The 21,400-nt window shown below is 43.5% G+C and overlaps 1 protein-coding gene across 1 annotated transcript in view; it reads right to left on the bottom strand.

The window, feature by feature from the left end:
• LOC129323895 (cytochrome P450 2K1-like) overlaps positions 1 to 21,112 on the bottom strand; it is an 84,896-nt gene extending 63,784 nt beyond the window's left edge. The window contains exons 1-5 of the mRNA XM_054970722.1: positions 21,092 to 21,112; positions 18,724 to 18,858; positions 16,293 to 16,455; positions 11,125 to 11,274; positions 9,873 to 10,033 (exon numbers count right to left, since the gene is read on the bottom strand). Of these exons, the coding sequence (XP_054826697.1) occupies positions 9,873 to 10,033; positions 11,125 to 11,274; positions 16,293 to 16,455; positions 18,724 to 18,858; positions 21,092 to 21,112 (630 nt within the window). The remainder of the gene's footprint in view (positions 1 to 9,872; positions 10,034 to 11,124; positions 11,275 to 16,292; positions 16,456 to 18,723; positions 18,859 to 21,091) is intronic.
• Between the last annotated feature and the right edge of the window lie 288 nt (positions 21,113 to 21,400).

Genomic DNA, 21,400 nt, shown 5'->3' with positions numbered 1-21,400 from the left:
TGCATCCCAAAACAATCTTTGGATCACCCTAACACACACACCCCTGAACTCCAGAGACTGTCCCCTACAGAAGGACATGTGCTGGTTTTACAGTATGTCTGTCTGGGAATAATAGGAAAGGGCATAAAAATTAACACTCTAGTCCAGGCTCCAAATCTGAGCAGACCCGAGACCAGGGCTGCTTTGAAAGAGAAACTGTTCTGAATACAAGCTTCTTGGAGGCAACCGAAAAGGGAGCTCACAGCACCAGAACCACTTTGTGGGGCAGAGCGCTTATATTCCCCCCACTTTCTTATTCAAAGCAATGTCTAATACAAGGTTCTTGCAGGCAGGCAACATAGGAGGCCTTAGCTCCAGAACTAGAGACTGGATCAGAACCAGCACATGTCCTCTTGTAGGGGACAGTCTCTGAAGTTTAGGGGTGTGTGATTTGATCCAAAGATTGTTTTGTGGTGCAGAGGATTTATATTGTCCCCACTTCCTTATTCACAGCAATGTCTAATACAAGGTTTTTCTAGGCAGGCCACATAGGAGGCCTCAGGTCCAGAACCAAAGACTGGATCAGAACCAGCACATGTCCTTTTGTAGGGGACAGTCTCTGGAGTTCAGGTCTGTGAGATCTGGGGTGATCCAAAGAATATTTGGGGATGCAGGGGGCTTTTATGTTTCCCAGTTCTTTATTGACAGCAATGTCTAATACAAGGTTCTGGGAGAAAGGTGAAATAGTAGGCCTCAGCTCCAGAAGTAGAGACTGGATCAGAACCAGCACATGTCCTCTTGCAGAGGGCAGTCTTTGGAGTTTGGGTATGTATGAGATGGGGGTGATCCAAAGATTGTTTTGATGCATAGAGGGCTTTTATTTTCCCCAGTTCCTTATTCACAGCAATGTCTGATACAAGGTTCTTGGATGCAAGCCAAATAGGAGGCTTTAGCTCCAGTACCAGAGACTGGATCAAAACCAGCACACGTCCTCTTGTAGGGGACAGTCTCTGGACCACATGTGTAATTTGGAGTGATCCAAAGATTGTTCTGGGGTGCAGAGAGCTCATATTTTCCCCAGTTCCGTATTCACAGCCATGTCTAATACAAGGCCTTAAGTCCAGAACTAGAGACTGGATCAGAACCAGCACATGTCCTCTTGTAGGGGACAGTCTCTGAAGTTCAGGGCTGTTTTGGGGTTCAGAGGGCTTATACTTCCCCACTTCCTTATTCACAGCAAATGTTTCCGGGTGCAGAGGGCTTATATTTTCCCCACTTCCTTATGCGCAGCAATGTCTAATACAAGGTTCTTGCAGGCAGGCCACATAGGAGGCCTTATTCCAGAACCAGAGACTGGATCAGAACCAGCATATGTCCTCTTGCAGAGGGCAGTCTCTGGATTTCGCGTCTGTGTGAGATGGGATGATCCAAAGATTGTTTTGATGCATAGAGGGCTTTCATTTTCCCCAGTTCCTAATTCACAGCAATGTCTGATAGAAGGTTCTTGAAGGGCAGGCCAAATAGGAGGCCTCAGCTCTGGAAGCAGAGATTGGATCAGCATCAGCACATGTCCTGTGGTGAGGGACAGTCTCTGGAACTCAGGTCTGTTTGATTTCTGGTGATCCAAAGATTATTTGGGGGTGCCGAGGGCTGTAATATTTCTGAGCTCCTTATTCACAGCAATAATGTCTTGATCTGACTTGTTTTAAGCCAAAGAGACTCCATTTTAACTCTGTCTGTATTGTAAGCTTCTCTTTTGCAGGTGGCAGGCTCTCCCATGGAAACTTCCTGATTACAGAGAACTGTTATGTCTACATTCCACACTGTACCTTCAACCTTGGGAAACTTTCGTTTTCTCACACACTAGAAGATTGTTTTGAGAACTAAGGGGGGAGGATGGGGCCTAGGAGAATCTCTTACTTTGTACCAAAACCATTGCTTGTCATTCGCAACAATGTTTCATGTTAGCTCAGATCAATGCATTTGAGATGTGTACTCTAATGGTTGTTTATCATCAGTAAAAGCCTTTTGGAATCTTTGGACTCTTGTCTTATAGCAAGGGGCAGACTGGATTACAAATTTTAGCAAGCCACAGTCTGACATTTTGTTGCGAATCACATCTGTTCCATTGCCTCGACCGGAGGAAATGGATACCAAGGCCGTGCCCGTCAGGGACCCTTTGTTTGATCCATATGTTTCCAGCACGGGAGGAGTGGACCCTAACTCATCTAATCAACCCGTTCCAGGAGGAGCGGAGCCTGATACAATGTATCCCCTCGCACCCGATAGAGCTGTGACCCAGGACGTCTGGAGGGACTTGGGAGCTCGACCAAAGGGGGCGGCGATACCCCTAATGTCTTTGCCTACTCCGAGGCAGTGGGGATCCCGGCCGCGAGATACGAGGGAGAAGAGAGCGAGCACGTTGTTTTCCAGATCGCTCATTGATGTGAGGCGGACGGTCGGTTCGTCTATGGAAGAAGGGCCTGGCATCATCTGGGAGCTCCCCAGACAGTCCCGAACGCCGGGAGAGGCGCGGGCCAGTAACCAGCCCTGGTATAAATGGAATGTAGAAACCGAACAATTGGAGGATTGGGATCCCAGAGGTTCGGAGGGTTCCCAGGAGTGGGACGCGACACATCGTGATCTGATGGGTTAGGATTACTCGGAGGTTGCGTCGTGGAGAGGAAGGAGAAATTCCGGCCGCCAAGGTTTGCAGCAGTTGCAAGGCCGGACTTTCGCTGTGGATGCCAGTATCTCGGCCGTTACCGGACTTACTAAAGGGATTTTGGCTGGGATATCAGAAGAAGAAGCTGCGGGAGCTGCTGGAATGGGAGAAATTCGACCCTGGGTGCAGATAACCACCTCATCTGAGGAATATATGGATCCCATGCCAGAGTATCCCTACGAGGACGTGGATACTTCATTGCCTCATCATGTACAACGCTTGGAAGACAGAATCAGCGGTATGGAGGAGAGTTTAGTTAGAGCAGTACATCTGTTGTCAGTACTAGTCGTTGATGGAGGAGGTGAGGGACCACACCTGGGTGGGGAACCAGAACAACCACTGGAAGAACCGCAAGGTCCTGCAGAAGGAGAATTGCCCCCTCCTCCTCCAGATGATGTCCAACCAGTGCCTGGGGATGGGGAGCAACCGGTCCAGCCGCCGGAGCAACCTGTCCAGCCACCAGAGCAACCCATCCAGCCGCCAGAGCAACCTATCCAGCCACCAGAACAACCAGTCCAGCCGCCGGAGCAACCTATCTAACCTCAGGGTCAGCCGCAGCAGCTGCAAGAACATCCCCGCACCGTCCACCCCCTCGGGGGCCCCTTCCAAGAGGCCCACCGCCACCTTACCAGCCACGGCTGCTCCCTCAAGGTCCGCCGCAGCCGAGACCTCAAGGCCCTCCGCGGCCGAGGCCCCAGCACCCGCCAGCTCAGCCCATTCCGAGATCGGACGCACAGCCGAGACCAAGACAGGTACCAGTGCAGTACTACCCGGTACCAGCTCCAGCCCCGTTCGCCAGGCAACAAGAATTACCAATGAACTGGGTAAAGTTGGAGGCTACGTTTGATGGAGACCCTGTGAAATTAGGGTTTTTCTTGGTGCAAGCACTACAATTCGTCAATCGCTGGGGACATTTGTTTCGATGACGAAGCTAGCCAAATCAAACATTTAGGATCCAGGTTGCAAGGGAAAGCAGCGGAATGGTATGTAACTTTATACCAAATAGGGGGCCCGGAACTTGATACTTTGCAAGGCTTAGTAGCCGCTCTCCGAGCGCAATATGAGGATCCTCTAGAGGAGGAGAGAGCCTGCACAGAATTACAAACAATCAGACAGGGCAACCTGTCGGCTAGAGACTATGTTACTAAATTCCGGCAGCTAGCCGCTAAGTGCCCAAAGTGCGAAGATTCCACCAAAATCATTTTGTTCAAACAAGGCATGAACCCTAAGTTACTAGACCGGGCCTTAATGCAAGATAATCCTCCAACTTTATTAGGTTGGATTCAACTAACATGTGAAGTAGAAAACCGCATGCAAGAAGTCCGTTTAGTTGAACAACAGCAGTCTTCGGGACGCCGAAGAACTCCTATCATTACCAGGGGAGGAAGGGGAGCAGGTTACCCGAATAGAGGAGCGAGAGAGGCTAGATGGCGTCAAGGGCTATGTTTACACTGTGGCCAAAGTGGTCACTATGCAGCGCAATGCCCATATAGGCCTGTGCCACAAACTCCGTTCCCAATGTGTGCAGCCTCATGGCAAAATTTGAAGAAGTAGTTAGGGATGGACCAGGTAGACCAAATGGTTTTTCTACATGTAAAACATCACATGTGGTTTATGTAATCCAATGTAGTTGTCCTCTTATATATGTGGGTAGCACTACACGCCCCCTTAAAACCAGAATCCAAGAACATCTCTCAAGGATCAGGAATAGAATTACTGGGGCACCATTGGTACATCACTACATGGAACATCACCACAGAATTCAGGAATTTAAAGTCACAGTAGTGGACATGATCCAGGAACCCTACATTCTAGATAGTCCTAAGAGGTTGCTCCAACTAGAAACAAAATGGATATTCCAATTGGGAAGTTTGGCACCACACGGGCTGAATAATGAAATAGATTATTCGTGTTTTTTTGGGGTAGTAGTGCCTATGAGTTAGAGCAGCACCGTTTGCCTTCCGTATTCCTCACATATGGTTATATTTCGTTCCTATGGTTAACTTGACCTCTCGTTGTAAACGCTATGGCCCCTTTGATACAACCTAGGATTGTGTAGGTTTGTAAATGCATGTGTATGTATTTTTATGTGAAGCAGTTTGTATCAATGTACTGGTCCATGTTTCTTTAAATGACAGGATGACGTTCTTAATGAGTTAATGATGCCAGCGGTTGTATATACACCAGAGCCCTCTCCCTTTGTAACACATGTCTGTGATAAAGGGTAATTTATGCCAGCAATGTGAATACTTTATGGTGAGCTGTTTAAGCTGGAGACTATCAGGACGGTGATCTGTAAGTTTTTTACTAAGCAATGTTCATTTACTACTGATTGAAAGAAAATGTAATTAATAACTAATAACTGACTCTATATCGATTTCAGTCCAATAATTGTGCCCAGGAGGAAGTTGTCAATACGAAACAGGAATGGTATAATATGCAAGCATAATCCCGTCGGCACGTCAGTTTTTCATCTTGACTTGGACTGTGATCACTTTTCCCTCTCTTTGAAGACTCTCTACTTATTTCCAGCGGGAGCATTATTGCAGTTCCCATCTATTTGCTCGCTTATGAATAATACGGACTAATGAATGTTCATATTTATTACTTGTATGTATAAATTATATTTATTTGATTGGCACACTGGACTTTTGCACACTTTGCACTAAAAATTTGGTTATAAATTTTGAAGACCTTGTTGATTGTATATTCCCAGCATTCCTTTTCCAGTTTCTGACTACCCGGGGTTTCCATGCTCTTGTTGGTGTTTGTGGGGGGCCAGTAGGTTCTCCTCCAGCCATCATCTAAGTCAAGATCCCTACTGCGCCACTCCCAGAAACCTGACCTGAGCAGGCAGCAGGAAAGGTACCAATAATAATAGCTTGGCCCCAGAGCCTGGCAGCAGCCCTGGAACTTGAAGGGGTAGGTCCCTATCCCACCACACACACAAAAAAAATTCAAGCTCCAATGCACTCTATCAAAACGCCAACAGCAACTGTCTCTCCCTCTCTACTGTCTGCAAAACCAGAGCTGGGAGCCCCCCCTCCCCCCTGGTCTTTGCTCCCTTGTAACAAATTTGGAACTTCATACTTGAAAGGAAGTCCTGCCTATCAAGCTAAATTGGGCTTAGATTGGGGTTTCCAGGGCAACAGCAGGAGATCAGACAGAGTTCAGAGAATCCCAGCCTAAGTTGCCAAGGGAATTGATTGCAGGTGCCAGACTGTCTGGCTTGATGAACAGCATCGAACAGCATCGAACGAGGCTTGCAACGACCACCTGTTCGTTTAGAATGGGGCCTCACAAACAACTTGTTCGCGAACAGCTTATTGGGCTGTTCATGGCTTTTTTTTGTTTGGTCCCATCTCTAGTCATGATCAACATAATCTTTAGACCAGAAGATGAGCCTCATCCTCAAGGGCCCTGTAATGATTTCAGTGTATGTGTTTCTTTAAATCCTTGATGTGTAGCAGAAGAGTGGGTGTGTGTGTGAAAGAGAAGGATGAGCGAGTGAGATGATTGGTTGATGACAGAGTGTGGGAGGAGTTGAGAAGTGTAACTGAACTGAAATCTGATTGGACATTGACAGTGCTCTAGGGGCGGAGTGAACTGCAGTTTTTAGTTACTGTGTGGAGAGAAAAATTCATTCTGGTTTAGACAGGCAAGCTGTGTGCAGCCTGAGGGTGTCCATGTATTTCGGAGAGAAAACGTTGAGTCTGGGCAAACCAGGCAACCTGTGTGGAAGCCTGAACTGTGGGTGTCTGAGAGTAAACATTCATTCTGTCTAAAGCAGGCAAACTGTGTGTGCGCCTGAGAGAGAAAGTTATATATATATATGTGTGACTGTGTGACTGAGCCTATGTAAAGAAACTTTAAGAACCGATAACTGTCTTTGAAACCATCAAATTTAAGTAAGAGTGTGAAACCAATATGCTTCTTGTAAAAATATACGTTTATTTTGTTTTTTTTGTACGTCCCAGAGTATGTTATTCCTATATATCCCATTCCTATCCTGAGGGCCACGTAATCCCACGAAGGAGCCTGACACTTGGGCACGTTATTAAAGGGGAAATTTAAATTAACTAGTTTGAAAGATAATTCCTGGTGGCAGCAAGAAGAGAGTTAAAGGTAAAATCTAACTGCACAACAGAAAGGGAGTTGTAACAGGCCCTATCCAGAGAAACCAGCTTCATATCTCCATCCTAGGTCTTACTGGGTCCTTCAGTCAGCCGATGCCAGAAACTCTCACTAGATCCCTCGAACCAAGGTGTGCTTTCTCAGCTGGTCATCTTGAGGTGGGAGATGTGGGAAAGGGGAGTTTGGGCTAGCAGCTCTTTCAGCTGTACAGAACAAGGTGTGGAGACTGCTGACCCGCCAGATTCTGGGCCTGAACTAAGGTTGCCGGGTCTCCTGCTATGGAGGCAGGGCCAGAACTAGGGTTGCCGGCACCCAAGTCCAGCTTCCCCCGCATACGCAGTGCACACGTGCTCCCAGCGCTGTGATGATGTCACTTCTGTGACGTCATCACGCAGGGCCCCGAAGGCATGCCGCCCGTGCGGCAAGCCAGCCATCCCAGCGCATGGTGCGCCGTGGAGCTGGCGGCGGCAGTGTGGGTGGCTGAGTGGAGGACTGGGAGGCCGCCCGTGCCATTCGCCTGCCTCACTGATGGGGCAGACAGCTTGCCGCGCGCTCCCTGTCCTGCCTGTCAGTGGGGCAGGTGAATGGCATGGCCAGACTCCCAGCTCTCTGCTCAGCTGCTTGCGCTGCTGCTGCCAGCTCCAGTGTGCTCCCGGCGGTGGCAGCTGTGCCCAGCGCCCCCTCTTTAGTGGCGCTGGGGGCAGACTACCCCCCTTCCTCCTGTTGATCTGGCCCTGTATGGAGGGACAACATCTGATGGCCATATGGGGGGAAGGAGTGATGCAAAAGTAGACATTGCATCAATGGTGCAATGCATTACAGGAAGGCAAGAAAGAAATATCCAAGATTTACAAATTACTTTTAAAATGGTTTACGGTGGATGAAACAGTAAAAGTCCAGATGGTGAAGTGGGCAATAAATTTTCACAAAGAAATAACAATGGAAATATGGGAATACCTATGGAAAAATACAGTGAAGATTTCAACTTGTATGAACATTAAAGAGAATGTGTACAAAATGATTTACAGATGGTATTTAACACCAAAGAAAATTGCGCTAGGAAATACCGATATGTCAGACAAGTGCTGGAAATGTAAAAAACATGAAGGATCATTATATCATATGTGGTGGACATGTGAAGTAGCTAAACAGTACTGGGGAGAAATAATTGAAGTAATAAATGAGATTTTACAAATACAAATAAATAAGAACCCAGAACTGTTGCTACTGAACTTGGGAATGGAGACAGTTCCAATGCAGCACAGAACATTGTTATTTTACATGACAGCAGCGGAAAGACTTTTGTATGCGCAGAAATGGAAGACACAAGAAATACCAACTGTAGAAGACTGGATTTATAAATTGCTGTACATGGCAGAAATGGACAAAATGACAAGGAAACTTAAAGATCTTGACCTAGGACAATATATTGTTGATTGGGGGAAACTGAAACAATTTTTGGAAAAAAAGTGGGATGTAAAAGGAGAACTGTGGCAGTTTGAAAATTTTTAAAGAATAGTGTTGCAATGAGAAGAGAGAAGGGATCTTACCATTTAGGGGGAATGTAATTATAATCTAAGCTAATATAATATTTAAGGGTATTTTACGTTGAGTATATGGGATAATGAGAAGGGGTAAACAGATATCTCAGTGAGGTATACTATATATGATATATGACATAAAACAATGGGTTAGTTGATCAGACTCTACATTATAACATAATATGCGGTTGTGTTGTGTGGTGATGTGTGCTATGCTACATTGGTGGCATAGCATACAACATATATATATATATATAATATATATTATTGTGATATATACTATATTGATAGTGTATTTGATGGAGTATATGTTTAAAAGAAAAGAAATAGAATAAGTTTAAAGTAAGAGATAGGGCGATCCTTGCTATATATTATATTAGTATGTTATATTGATTTGAGATATTCTATATTGATAGTAGGTTTGATAGAGGTTATGTAAAAAATAAGAATGTGCTTAGAATAAGAGATATTACGGATTAAAGTTGGTAGGGAAATATAAATGAAATAGATTTAAGTAATAAGAAGGGTTAGGGGTTGGAAAGCTGTTGGAAGTCAATAGGGAGGGGGGAGGAAAAGGGTGGGGGATAGAGCAAGGGGTAAAATGGGATTATTTGTGTCAAATTTGCAAAATTTTCTTTGTTTTACCACTCACTAATAAAAATTTTATTAAAAAATGGTGCAATGTTATTTCTGGAATAAATTGGGAAGTGATATCACTCTGCTATAGGATTTAGCAGAAGACCCATGGTAAAACTATAGAGTTTCTGCTGAACCTTCGAGTGGTGTGGGTTGCGTGCCATTAATGAATTCATTCTATCAGTGTTCTTGTGTTCATTTGCATTTGAGGGCTTACCACACCAACAGATTGTCTGATAGTGAGTGCAGAATTTGTTTTGAGAAACTGATTCAAAAATATTAGGAAAAAATTACATATGTATTTATGTCATTTTTTAATCAATATACCTTTATTAAAAAAACAACAATAAACTACTAAACTATATACAATCATGAATTTGCAGTCATACAAGAAGTTAATACTAAAATCCGTTAATAAATACATACATCAAAATTAATAAACACATAACGTCATAATAAGTAACAATTGAGTGCATTTTAAAGCAGTCTAGAGGGTCATATCTGATTTATTTATGTCATTTATAGTCCGCCTTTCTCACTGAGACTCAAGGCAGATTACGTGGTATGAGGTTAATACAATCAGTATCAAGTAAGTACATTTCAATACAATACCAAAGGTAAACATATACAAGTTTAAAGACATAGCATTAGCAAGGTACAGGCCTCTCAGAACTATTCCACTTCAGTGCAAAAGGAAGAGGTTGCTTGTGGGATTGGTGGAAGCTTCCTAAATTGTCAGGCCTTGTGGGTTAAGCTAGAGTTGCTAGCTGGTGGGAGACTGGTTCACATAGCCCTGCCCGTACTGTATGGAGCAAAATTCCAAACAATTATTTAGCCAATTTTAATGCTTAAATTACCATGGCAGAGGGACTTCCAACAAGTCGGATGTTTTCATTCAACAAGTTCAGTAGTCTTACAAACGTGGGATCTTCATATTCATATCGCTTGCCAAGCGCAATGGACACGATAACATTGGCAACAGCAGCGTTCATGATTACAGTGCTCTCAAATGGTTTTCCTATACCAAAAAAGGGCAAACATTAACTCTGGAAAGAGGCAAAAGACCCCAGCAAAATCAGACTCAATTCATCTTGGAATTAATCTAAAGGAGAAGTCAGAAATTCCACTTTTCAAGAGCAGGAGAGCTGTTCATTGCTTCATCTCCAGTTCTTCTTCAGTCTGCCCTTCCTCTTCCACTGATGCACATTAACAGCTTTGACTCTGACATGAATTTTCATGCTCCCATGTTTTGGGTGGGCGTTTGATTTGTTAGAAGCCTTTCCCCCCACAAGTGCCTGGCATGTCTGTCAATGTGAATACCCATTCTAAACTTTCTTTTAAGATAATTCATTTACACTTTTTAAAACTTGAAACCTTGCGAGCAGTGAGCTAGGGAAAGGAATGCCTTTGTAATGCTGTTGTGGCCTGCCCAATCAGCTGTCTCCACAGCCAGAAGGGGTGGTGGGTTTTTGTGATTGCCACAGGGCCAACCAATCCATATTTTGCACAGCCAATATTTACTAGAAACAGGAGGAACCAGCTGACCTTGGATTCAATTAAGTTTTGAGATTTGTACATTAGTCTAAAAGTGGGGGGAGATCCACAATGAATGCACCTTACTCATGCAGAGACGGATGTTAAGCATTATACGTGGGGTTGTTTTGACTAAGGGCCACATGAGACAAATAACATTAGGATGCTCAAGCAAAGGGAGACAATGTTAACTGGGAAACCGAGTTTTAAAAGGCAGATTGGAAGGCTTTGTCTATTTCCTCTCTCTACAGAGCCCGCAAAGACCGCTCCTCAGAGGGTTGGTTTATTTCATCTTTGCTTCCCCAAAGGCTCTGTCAGTTTCTTAGGTCTAAGAAATGCTAATAAGGCCTGGAATGCTGTAAGAACTCTTGCTGGACCCCTACGTCCTACAGGCTTAAACAGATTTAATGTTAATTCTGTCTTCCCCAGGGAATCATGGCAACTGTCAGAGTCCTCAAATTACAATTCTTCATGTTCTTTGGGGGGAAAGACATGAGAATAGACCATTACAAAAATCAATTTATCCTGTGGCTTGTTAAGTATGCTCTAGGAGCACAGAAGATAACACTAAGCCACCTTTGTAAGATTCAAATTTCTGTATTAGGGAATGGCACTCTTCAATAATTTTGTCCTCTATGGTCCTCTTGCCCATTCCATAGTCACGCAATGTGGTTAACATAAACCGCCACATCACTGTCCAGTTTTCACCATGAGCAAATGCAACTCCTAAATGGAAGCAAAGGGCTGATTTCAAGCACTGGCAGGACCCTTAGGGCTGTGTTCACAAAACCTAGGTGGTGTATAGAAGGAGGTCTTGCACATTGCAGGGAGCCCAGGATGAAAAGGTGCAAAGTTGTTTCTATGTGTTCAGATGGGATAAATAAATCATTCTGTGGGACCCAAAAACCTAATGAAAGGATTCCATGTTTGGGCCATTAGTAGACTTTATCATGTGGCATAGGAAGCGTGATTATAGGTAGTTGTGAGCTTGTTCTGCTGGCTGGTATGTGTGCAGGAATGAAAATAATAAAAGCATACACTTGGTTTATATTTAGAAAAGAAATAAAGAGTTCCTTATTGCAGAACTCCATATTGCGATAGGAATGGAGGAGAGACAGATCCTAACTACCTATGTAGTTTAAGGATGGACATGGATGCCAGGACAAGGCCTGCATCCATACTGCCAAGATGGAGGGAGGAGAAGGAGAGAAGAGTTGCCTGGAACAAAGTCAGGAAGAGAAGGAGAGAGAGGGAGGAAGTCAGGAGGAGGAAATCCTGAGAATAGCAATCTGCATATTAAAGGACAGTCAGAGCACTAAACAATAGTAAATAGTAAACAGAGTGCCCTGACCTCTCTGTCTTTCTAACTCTTTGGTTTGTCTCCCTCTGAAACCTGAGAAGAGGGACAGTACTGGATCTTCCTCTTCCAACAAGATGCACATGGGGCACTTCTTTGCACACCCACTGTGAAAGATGAACTACAGAAAGGGGTCCAACCAGGGCTTTTTTTCTGGGAAAAGAGGTGGTGGAACTCAGTGGGTTGCTCTTGGAGAAAATGGTCACATGGCTGGTGGCCCCGCCCCCTGATCTCCAGACAGAGGGGAGTTTAGATTGCCCTCCAAGCCATGGCGCGGAGGGCAATCTAAATTCTGTCTGGAGATCAGGGGGCAGGGCCACCAGCCATGTGACCATTCTCAAGAGGTTCCGGAACTCCCTTCAACTGCGTTCCAGCTGAAAAAAAGCCCTGGTTCCAACTATCCTCCAAAGAGCCTTCCTCCAGCCTAAGGAATCTTTAAGTGCGCTATCTCTAGAAGAAGAGTTAAGTTGGAAGAGTGCGCCCTAGGCTATTACAAAGGATGTGTAGGGTTTTTCCCTCTGCAACACTTCACTGCATTTGTAGTGTTATAATTTTTTTTACTATGGCCACTCACTGAATAAAATTAAGGGTTGAGGATCAAGCGTTCCCCTTCCACTCATACAGTTAAAAGGCCAAGATGAAGATTTGCTATCCTGAGTTCTTTCCCAGACTACATAGGGGCGAGAAACCAGGGTTGCACTTAACAGTAACTGTTGTTCATCAAGTGGGCTTCTGTGCAGTCCCACATATATGCTCCAAATTCAAAACAGTTCATTTTCTTTAAAGAGTTACAGGGAGTCTTAGACATCTTTGCTAAAAGTGAAATTATTATGGGTGGTGATTTTAATTTGGTTATGAATAATTATAATAACAGGACAAAAAATGGATCCAAGGGTGGTATGACTTTAAGTTAGATTTTTAAAAAGGCCTTTAAAAGTCAATTTTCAATATATACAGTTGTGGTGGAAATTTTTGGAGAGAGAGAGAGAGAGGAGCCAATGCCAGGGGGCCCCAAGTGCCTGCCTGTGGAGCCCCCTTGGTGGCTAAGTTCTTCCCTCCCTCTCTTGCCAGGCCAGCTGGTTAGCTGTTGGTGCTTTTTGGGGTTTGTTCCATATGGTTTTCCCTAGCCAGTCAACCTGTTTTTAGGGGAAGCCTCCGTCTCCTTCTCTTAAAGGTACTTAACACTTACACTATATAATGCTGAAAGAAAGAGTTTATTGAAGCAATTATAGTACAAAGCAAGTTTCTACAAATGGGACACAGTCAGAAATACAGCTTACAACTTAACTTCTAAGTCAGAATATCATTTACCACTATTTATTTATTTATTTAAATAAATAAATAAATAAAAGAATTTAAACTAAAAGAATACAGGCAAACTTATACTCTAAAACTTAATCCTAAAGATAGTCACATAAAACATGAGTGTCCCCTGGACTGAGTCTGGAGTGTAGCAGAGAGGTCCCCCAGAAGAGAGCCTCCCAGCTTGGCTGGGATGTCAGGCTGGTCCAGTCCCTAACCCCCTAGACTGACTTGAAAAGGCTTGTAGCCTTATTTTATAGTAGCCCAATGGGCTGTGTGTCGTCACTCCTGGAGTGTTCTCATTGGCTAGTGGACCCGATTCAGGGCTACAGAAAGTACAGAAATTTAGCCTTCTCAGTTAATTCTGCAGCATCCACATTCCCCGTGAAATGCCCTGAGCTCACTGACAGCATTTCTGTCGATTCTGGAATGCTTTCAGTGGGAGCCTCGGCTAGAGCAGCCTGGAGCCGATCTCGTTTCAGTACCTCCCTCACAAGACCTGTTGAGATTCCTCCAGTGGAAGGTGGAGGATTGAAATCTTTACTGGGGGGTGCAGAAAGTTGTGGAGAAGAGGAAAAGCTGAGCGGTGCTGGAGGAAGCAACTGCACCTCAGCATACTTTGGTGGACATTCCTTAGATAATTGAGCTGAAGGAGCATCAGGTGCCAAAGGAGGCAAGAGATGGCAGGGGGAAGATGAAGGGGGGACGTTTAGAAGGGAAGCTGCTGGAGGTTTTGAAGGCGAGCTAAAGCACTCCACAGCATAGTGACATTGGTGCCAAGTTTGTAGCAATTCCACCGGAGCTCGTGGCTCCATGTGCAAAATTCTCCCTACTTTCTCCCACTCCTGTAGGTTCAGGGAACCTCCTTCCGGATATGCCGGACAATGGAGGTGAAGATGTTGAATGAGACTTGCTATCTGAGCTGAAGTGCTGGGCCTGCCAGACTTCTTGACTAAAAAAACACAATTCTTCCACATGCCTTTGCTGAGGCAGCGTTAACGAACTTCCCATTGCTTACCAGTTGATAAGGGGCCGCAGAAGCGACGGAGTGCACTCAAAGGGGCCTATTCCAGGCGCTGGTAGATGGGGGAGGGTCCCTGGATGTTCGGGCGCCAGATGTAGTAACGACACGAGACAGGGTCTGGATGCAAAGTCTGACCCTCCAAAGATGGAGGCGAGAGTTTTATTAGCTTGCATTCAAGAAGTCCCAGATGCCCAAATATGGTTATAGCAACAGTTACAAGTTACACATTCCATTCTCAGCCAACTAAGCAAAATATGCTGCGATCAGACTTTTGTCTTATCTAGGAAGCATAATGGAAAGAAAGGTACATCATGAGCCTCTGAGCGTAGAAGAATATTACTTAGAGTGTATGGGGATGTTGTGCTCTGTGAATGGTGAGAGACTTATTGTTACACATTTAAACTACTCCCTGAGTCTTCCCATGTGGCATGCCAACTGACCAGGAGATCAGGAATGTAGAAATGTAAAGAGCAATTAATGGAGGCTGTGTGGCATGCCTACTCCGGCCTACACTTGTTTACCTTACTGGCTTCTCTGCGGGGCAGAGTGTTCCCAGGAATTCTTTTGCTGCAGTCAGCAAGAAAGCACAGTGGCTTCTGGCTGACAAGGCGCATGCGTATCTTTGCAGGCACCGGCAGAAGACCTTGCTTTTTACAGTGTGTTAAATGCAGCACATTCCTTAGCTAGCTGCTTTATGTAGGAGACAGAGAAATCGAAAGTTAAGAAAAGAGAAAGGAGGGGGTGAGGAGGAGTAGAGAAAAAAAAAACCTTCGCTTTTGGAGTGGTTAAAAGCTCTTGCTCCTAACTTTGGATGGAAAGCTGATAACGTCGTGGGTCTTTCAGAGCCAAACCCTCAAAATTCTCACAACAACAGTTTCTTTTGAATCCAGCAAAAATGATTACACATATTTTTAATTTGTTCGTAATTAGGGTGGGGGGGATCCCCCTCTCCCACCAGCGTTCACCAGGTCAGGTGTGGGGATGGGCCTCCTGGGTCATGTTCCCAGTGCGGCATGACAACATTACTCCCAGGAGTGGCGTCATCGTCCAGGCCCCAGGAGCGCTCCCACGCTTCGCACAAAGCCAATTTGGGAGTGATATTGTTGTGCCAGTAGTCTTGTTCCCCTGTCTTCTCCTGCCCCTCCTGGCCAGGTGAATTTTATTTTAATTTTATTTTTATTTATTTATTTTATTCAACTTATACCCCACCCTTCCCGCAAGTGCGCTCAGGGTGACTTTCAACAAATATACTGCTAAAATACAATTAAAACCTTATTACCACATTAAGGCCGAATCCACACACCCTCTGAGCGTCCTGGCGTTGCCTAAATGTTCGCTAAACACCCGGAAGTATAGCGTCTTTCTAGTGCAATTCAGAAATCGCGCTAGAAAGACACTATACTTCCGGGTGTTTAGTGAACATTTAGCGCAATGCCGGGATGCTCCGAGGGCGTGTGGATTCAGCCTAAAATTCAGGCGCCGTCAGACAGATCAGCTACTGCCAGATCATCATAAACCCCAGGACCCCCATGATATAACTCAAGGGCGGCTACAAAAAGAGGGTATGGAAGTCAGAAAAGGGTGGAGGTGGGAGCAGGGGATCCCCAGCCCCAACAGGGAACCTGGCACCCCTATCTCAGCCCCAGCTCCCCAACTATATTGTGGGGATAATATTCACATTTAACTTTCTTCAGTGCTCTGAATGGGGCACTAATCTGTCTAGAAGAGCAGTATATAAGAGCACTTGGCATTAATTTTACATAAATAAGCCTGCCAATTGAAAAACTTCCAGTTTAGCCTACCCCTTTAACAGTTGCTTGATCGGCAGAAATCCACCAGTGAATGTGTTCACATAGGAAGATAAACTTTATCACTGTCTAATACCTGCAAATCGATATTTAAGGGTTGGAAAACTGGCAAATTACTCTCAGACTGTAGATTAAGGTAGCCTAGTTCTATAGCCTCAAAAACGCCACCTTTGTATTTCTCCTAGAATAATTTGTTACAGTGATAGGAAAGTAAGGAAGACCACCAATTATGCCAAAAGAATGACCTCCTCGCCACAGCTTCCTGTAGCCTCTTCAAAGATTGGGAGTCTGGGCCGCTCTGCAAATGCATCTGCCTGGTTCACCAAAGCCTCCTTTACGGTCTCGTAGCCCACCAGAACGACCATTTTCTGGGCTCCCATTTGGAAGCTGATACTGCTTGGATAACTGAAATGTAACTTCAAAAAGAGGGAAAGATAGTTCACGTCTTGAAGGCAGTGTCGAGCTGAGTCAAAAACACTAGTTAAGTACCAATTGAGACACCAAATGCCTGGGTGAGTAGAAATGTTTAAAAGTGGCATCTAACATTTGGCACAAAAGTGCCAGCATATGTGGCAAAGGTAGATCCATAATTGTGATGGTCTCAGAGAAGATTCTGCCTTTCCTGGCCACCCACATCAGCACACACAAGGCATCTTGGTGCCTCTTAATCTTCAGACAGACAGGCTTCATATACAGGATGACAGTCCTTAATGTACCTAGGGCCCAGTCTATTTAAGACCTTAAATTTAAAATGTGTTCAGAAGCAGAGGGAAGCTTCGTCAGGCCTGGTGAGATATGCTGCTCATCAGATATCCCACTTTTCAACTTCCTGCAACAACAGATATTTCTGAACAATGTTCAAACATAGCTCTGAATGCCATTTGGCATTGTAGGCTCAGATTATTCCAAAGGAGTTAGGATCGCTTGAGTTTATAGGGTAAATTCCCATATAGCTAGAAATAGACAACTTTGTAGGGACATTGCTACCTTTGAGACTATCACAATTAGAGATGTAATTATAAATAAATTAAGGGAATCTCCTCTTGAACGGAATGGCAAATCTATTCATGTTTATTTTGATTTATTTGCTCTAACTCAAAAGTGTCATAATCTAAGATTTCTTACTGATAGGCTAAAAACAAGAACATTTCTTTCTGGTGGAATTCTTCATTCTGCTTACACCTTAAAAGGAAGTGGAAGAATTAATCAAGGAGTTATTTTCTTCTTAATATATAATTTGGAATGTTAGAAATACAGGTATAAATTTCATAATCAAATCAGCAAACCAAAAACTAAAATAATATAATACTAAGCAATTTTAATGATTTAAAAATCATTTCTGTTAACATGAATGGTTTAAACGAACCTTGCAAAAGGAGGTTTTTCTTTAAATTCAAAAAGGAAAAAGCTGATTTAATGACGTTACAAGAGTGTCACATTAAACAAGTCACATTAAACAGAAAAGGTAGTTGCTGGAGCAATCTAAATTAGGTGAACTAGGGATGACATTCCCCTACTGAGGGCAGGGAAGCCCCTGCTCTCACCTTCCACCTTCTGCTTCTACTCACCTGGCCAGCGGGGGAGGAAAGGGGGGGGGGGACAGGAAAAAATGGTTTTTGAGTAATGCTTTGTTTGGTTTAAGTTGAAAAGAGGTCTGCAATTTTGTTCTTGGTACAACAGAATTTAGTTACGGCAATAATTAATGCTTCTTTTGTTTTTTAAAAAGGTGCTGGTACTCATTCATAAGGTTGCATTGATTTCTCCCAGTCCCCCCCCCCCCCTCAGGAGTTGGGAGAGCCCACACAAACACACAAAGCCTCGACAATAATTACTGATTATCTACCAATGTACAGGCAGTGCACTCCTAAGGAGAGTTCTCCAGCCTAAGCCCATTGAAACGAGTGGACAGATTGGAGTAACCCTGTTTAGGATTACACAGTAAATGACAGCGATGGAAAGCAGCATCAAATTGCAGGCGCCTTATGGTGACCCCCATAGGGTTTTCAAGCCAAGAGATGAACAGACATGGTTGGCCATGGCCTGCCACTGCGTAGCAACCTGGGTCTTCTTTGGAGATCTCTCATACAATTACTAAACAGGGTGAATCCTGCTTAGCTTCCAAGGTTTGATGAGGTCAGAGTTAATAGATATTGCTAGAATTATCAAAGCAGATATTTTATCTGATGGTTAGCTTAAATTTAAATATATGTGGAGCTAATACAAAGTAATAGATAATAGATTTCAAGTTAATAATAATAATTCTGAAGTTAACAGATAGGGCTCAGTTGAATAAAAGAGTAAGTAAACATGATATAATGAGTTACAGAAAAAGGGGATAGATTGGGAATAGATTAAGATATAGGGTTGGAAAGCTGTTGGAAGTCCTGGAAAAAGGGGGGGGGAGGGAAAGGGGGGGAAAGGATAATGAGATGTTATTTGAAAGTTGTATATATTAATATTCTCACCTAATAAATTTTTTTTAAAAAAAAGGTTTGATGAGATCAGGCTAGCCGTCCAGGTCAGGGCAATAATCAAGTACTTTTTATTAATGCATAGACATGTTACGTGACATATATTTATTTGCACATTAATGTTTCCATTTGGGATGGAGAAGTTGAAGGTCTCTCTGCCCTATAAGACCAACAAAACATGATGATATTGAACAAAAAGAACAAGACGCTCACCTTCAGCAGGGTTCTGTAAGGCCTCTTCAGATCCATTTGAGGAAGGTTTCCAATTAGTGGTAATGGCTTTGGTCCTGGTGGAAGATTTTGGCTACTGCTGTTCCAGGAATTTGCTAGTTTTCCAAAAGAATGCAACTGCAAGGGTAAATAGAAACAATGCGGAAATTAGATCCAGCCTTTCCTAATAATGATAAGTTGCCTGTACTGGTTACAGCAAAATTTGCAATAGAATCTGATGAAGGGCAGTGTCTGCCAGCTAAAATGTGAAGCACAAATTGTTCATATAGACACAGCTCCATATAAGTTTCATATTCCCCAATTTTCTTTGTATTTCAGCTATAAAAACCCTGTATTTGATTAGGTGGCTAGTGTCTGATTCATGAAACAAACAGAAAAGATCTAAATTCTGTTGATTCCTCCTGACTGTATGTTCAGTACAATATTACCAGGAAGGTTAGTCTCGTGAATTATATACCAAATCCGAAGAGTCACGTTGCCAAAAAGTAGTTGGTTTAAGGACTGAGTTTGTAACCAGTGAGAAATTTTCAAAAGCTGAACATGACTTTCTGAACTGTCTGCATTTTTAGTTCATTTAAATGTTAGCAACTGCATTCTTTATTCTTTATCTTTGTGATAGATATTACACATCTTTTTTTAAAAAAAAAACATTCATTATTTGCTTTGTTTGGTTTCAAATTCGGGGAGCTTATTTCTGGCTGTAACTCCCCCGCCCCCCATCCACCTGGGGTAAAATTCTGAGTGACTGGCATTGCTGTATCCAAGGAATCCACCTGCATGCCAAATTTTAGACAAATAGGAGAAAGCATCACCATTTCCACAAAATCACACTTCACAGTGCCATTTAATTTCCAAGCAGCAAAAAGGAGAATATTATGGTATGTTTGGGGTGGACACAAAAATGATTGGAAAGAAAACCAAATATTTAAACTGCTGTAACTTATGTCATTCAGGGAGAAGCCTCCTTCCCATAAGATCAGGAGCCATTTATGAGTATTTGACTTTACACTCCACAAGATAGTACAGGGCAGGGCTTTTTTTTCAGCGGGAACACAGTGGAATGCAGTTTCAGAATCTCTCGTGTCCGGTGGCCCCACCCCCTGATCTCTCGGCAGAGGTCAGTTTCCCTGGAGGAAATGACCATTTTCTCCCTCATTTCCCTCTTGAGAGTTCCACCACCTCTTTTCCCAGAAAAAAAGGCCTGGTACGGGACAAAGCCAGGCACAGTGATGGATGCCTCCTCACCATCCCCGAGAAGACCCAGTCTGCTTTTGCTCTCCGCCACTGAAGTTGGATGATCTTCAGAGGTAACATATGAACCTTCCTAAGTAAAGTACTTTGGTTTCTTTTCATTATTCTTTTGTTTGTCTGAAGAAGTAAATTTTGTTAGTCTTATGGGTGCTACTGCACTCTTGGTCTTTTCTACTGCATTAATAGATTTTGTATACTTTTAATAAGGTTACGGGCAGGCAACTGGCAGGAGGGGGGCAGGAGCAGAGACTGCTGAAATTGGTGTCACGATGTGGCAGCATCCCTTCTAGGTGGAAAGCAAGAAGAGGCGTCAGGTGACACCCTTGGAATTTCTCAGATGAGTATGGTTGTACGAGAATTCCAAGAGAGTCATGTGACATTTTTTTCCAGCTTTAAATAAACTTTATTAAAACAGAGAAAAATTGCACAATAACAGCTTTAAAACAACATACATCAGAGGTTAGAAATCAAAACATTGAAAGATGCTAAATATTAAAGTATACACAAGAATTATTAAGTAATTAAAGAAAAATGGGTCAACCAAATTTACAATCATGGATAGAACTACAGCTAATGGCATATCTACATCATAAAAGTAGGAACTGTTTGGGGTGGGTGAAGTGGAATGTTGCCTTATTTCTCGCTATAAAGTCAATTATAGGTTGCTATGTTTCAGCAAAATCAGAGATATATTGGTCTGACTCGATCTGCTTTTATGGATCTAGAATTTTCTCCATTACAAATATGTCCCATATCTTCTTGTAGCAATCAGATAACAAAGGAAGTACTGCTCTTCCAAGCTGCTGCAATGACTAAGCGAGCTGCGGCACATAAAAATGCTGTTAGGTTGAGTCTTAACCAGCGTATATCTGTATTTTGAAAGAAAGTCAACATTAGTTCTGGCTTTAAAAGACTGTGGTAGAGAGTGCCCTCAAGTCTGAGCTGACTTATGGCAACCCCCAGTGGAGTTTTCATGGGAAGAGACTAACAGAGGTGGTTTGCCAGTGCCTGTCTCTGCTCTTTGTTGGAGGTCTCCCATCCAACTACTAACTGAGGCTGACCCTGCTTAGCAGCTGAGAGCTCTTGAGATCAGGCTCACCTGGGCTATCCAGGTAGACATGTTGTAATCGCAAATATTTGAGCTTGAATTAGACACCAGAATGATCTGACATGTTTACAAGACCACTAAGTATGAAAATAGGAACCTCGATCTCCACATTTTTTCCAGCAGGTTGATTTCTGGTTACAGTTCATATGATGAATTTTAACTGGCGTAAGATACCATCTCATTAATAATTTAAACATCTGGGTTTTAATATTGATTGATCTGGAAGTAGCCAGTTTAGATTGCCAGATCTGTTGCCATTGAAGTTTATTATTGGTGGCTTATTATTGGAAGCCATTAATA

The sequence above is a fragment of the Eublepharis macularius genome, chromosome 1 (assembly GCF_028583425.1).
Source record: "Eublepharis macularius isolate TG4126 chromosome 1, MPM_Emac_v1.0, whole genome shotgun sequence".
Taxonomy (NCBI): domain Eukaryota; kingdom Metazoa; phylum Chordata; class Lepidosauria; order Squamata; family Eublepharidae; genus Eublepharis; species Eublepharis macularius.
The sequence above is the reverse complement of the archived record's forward strand: the minus strand, read 5'-3'. Positions and strand labels throughout refer to the sequence as shown.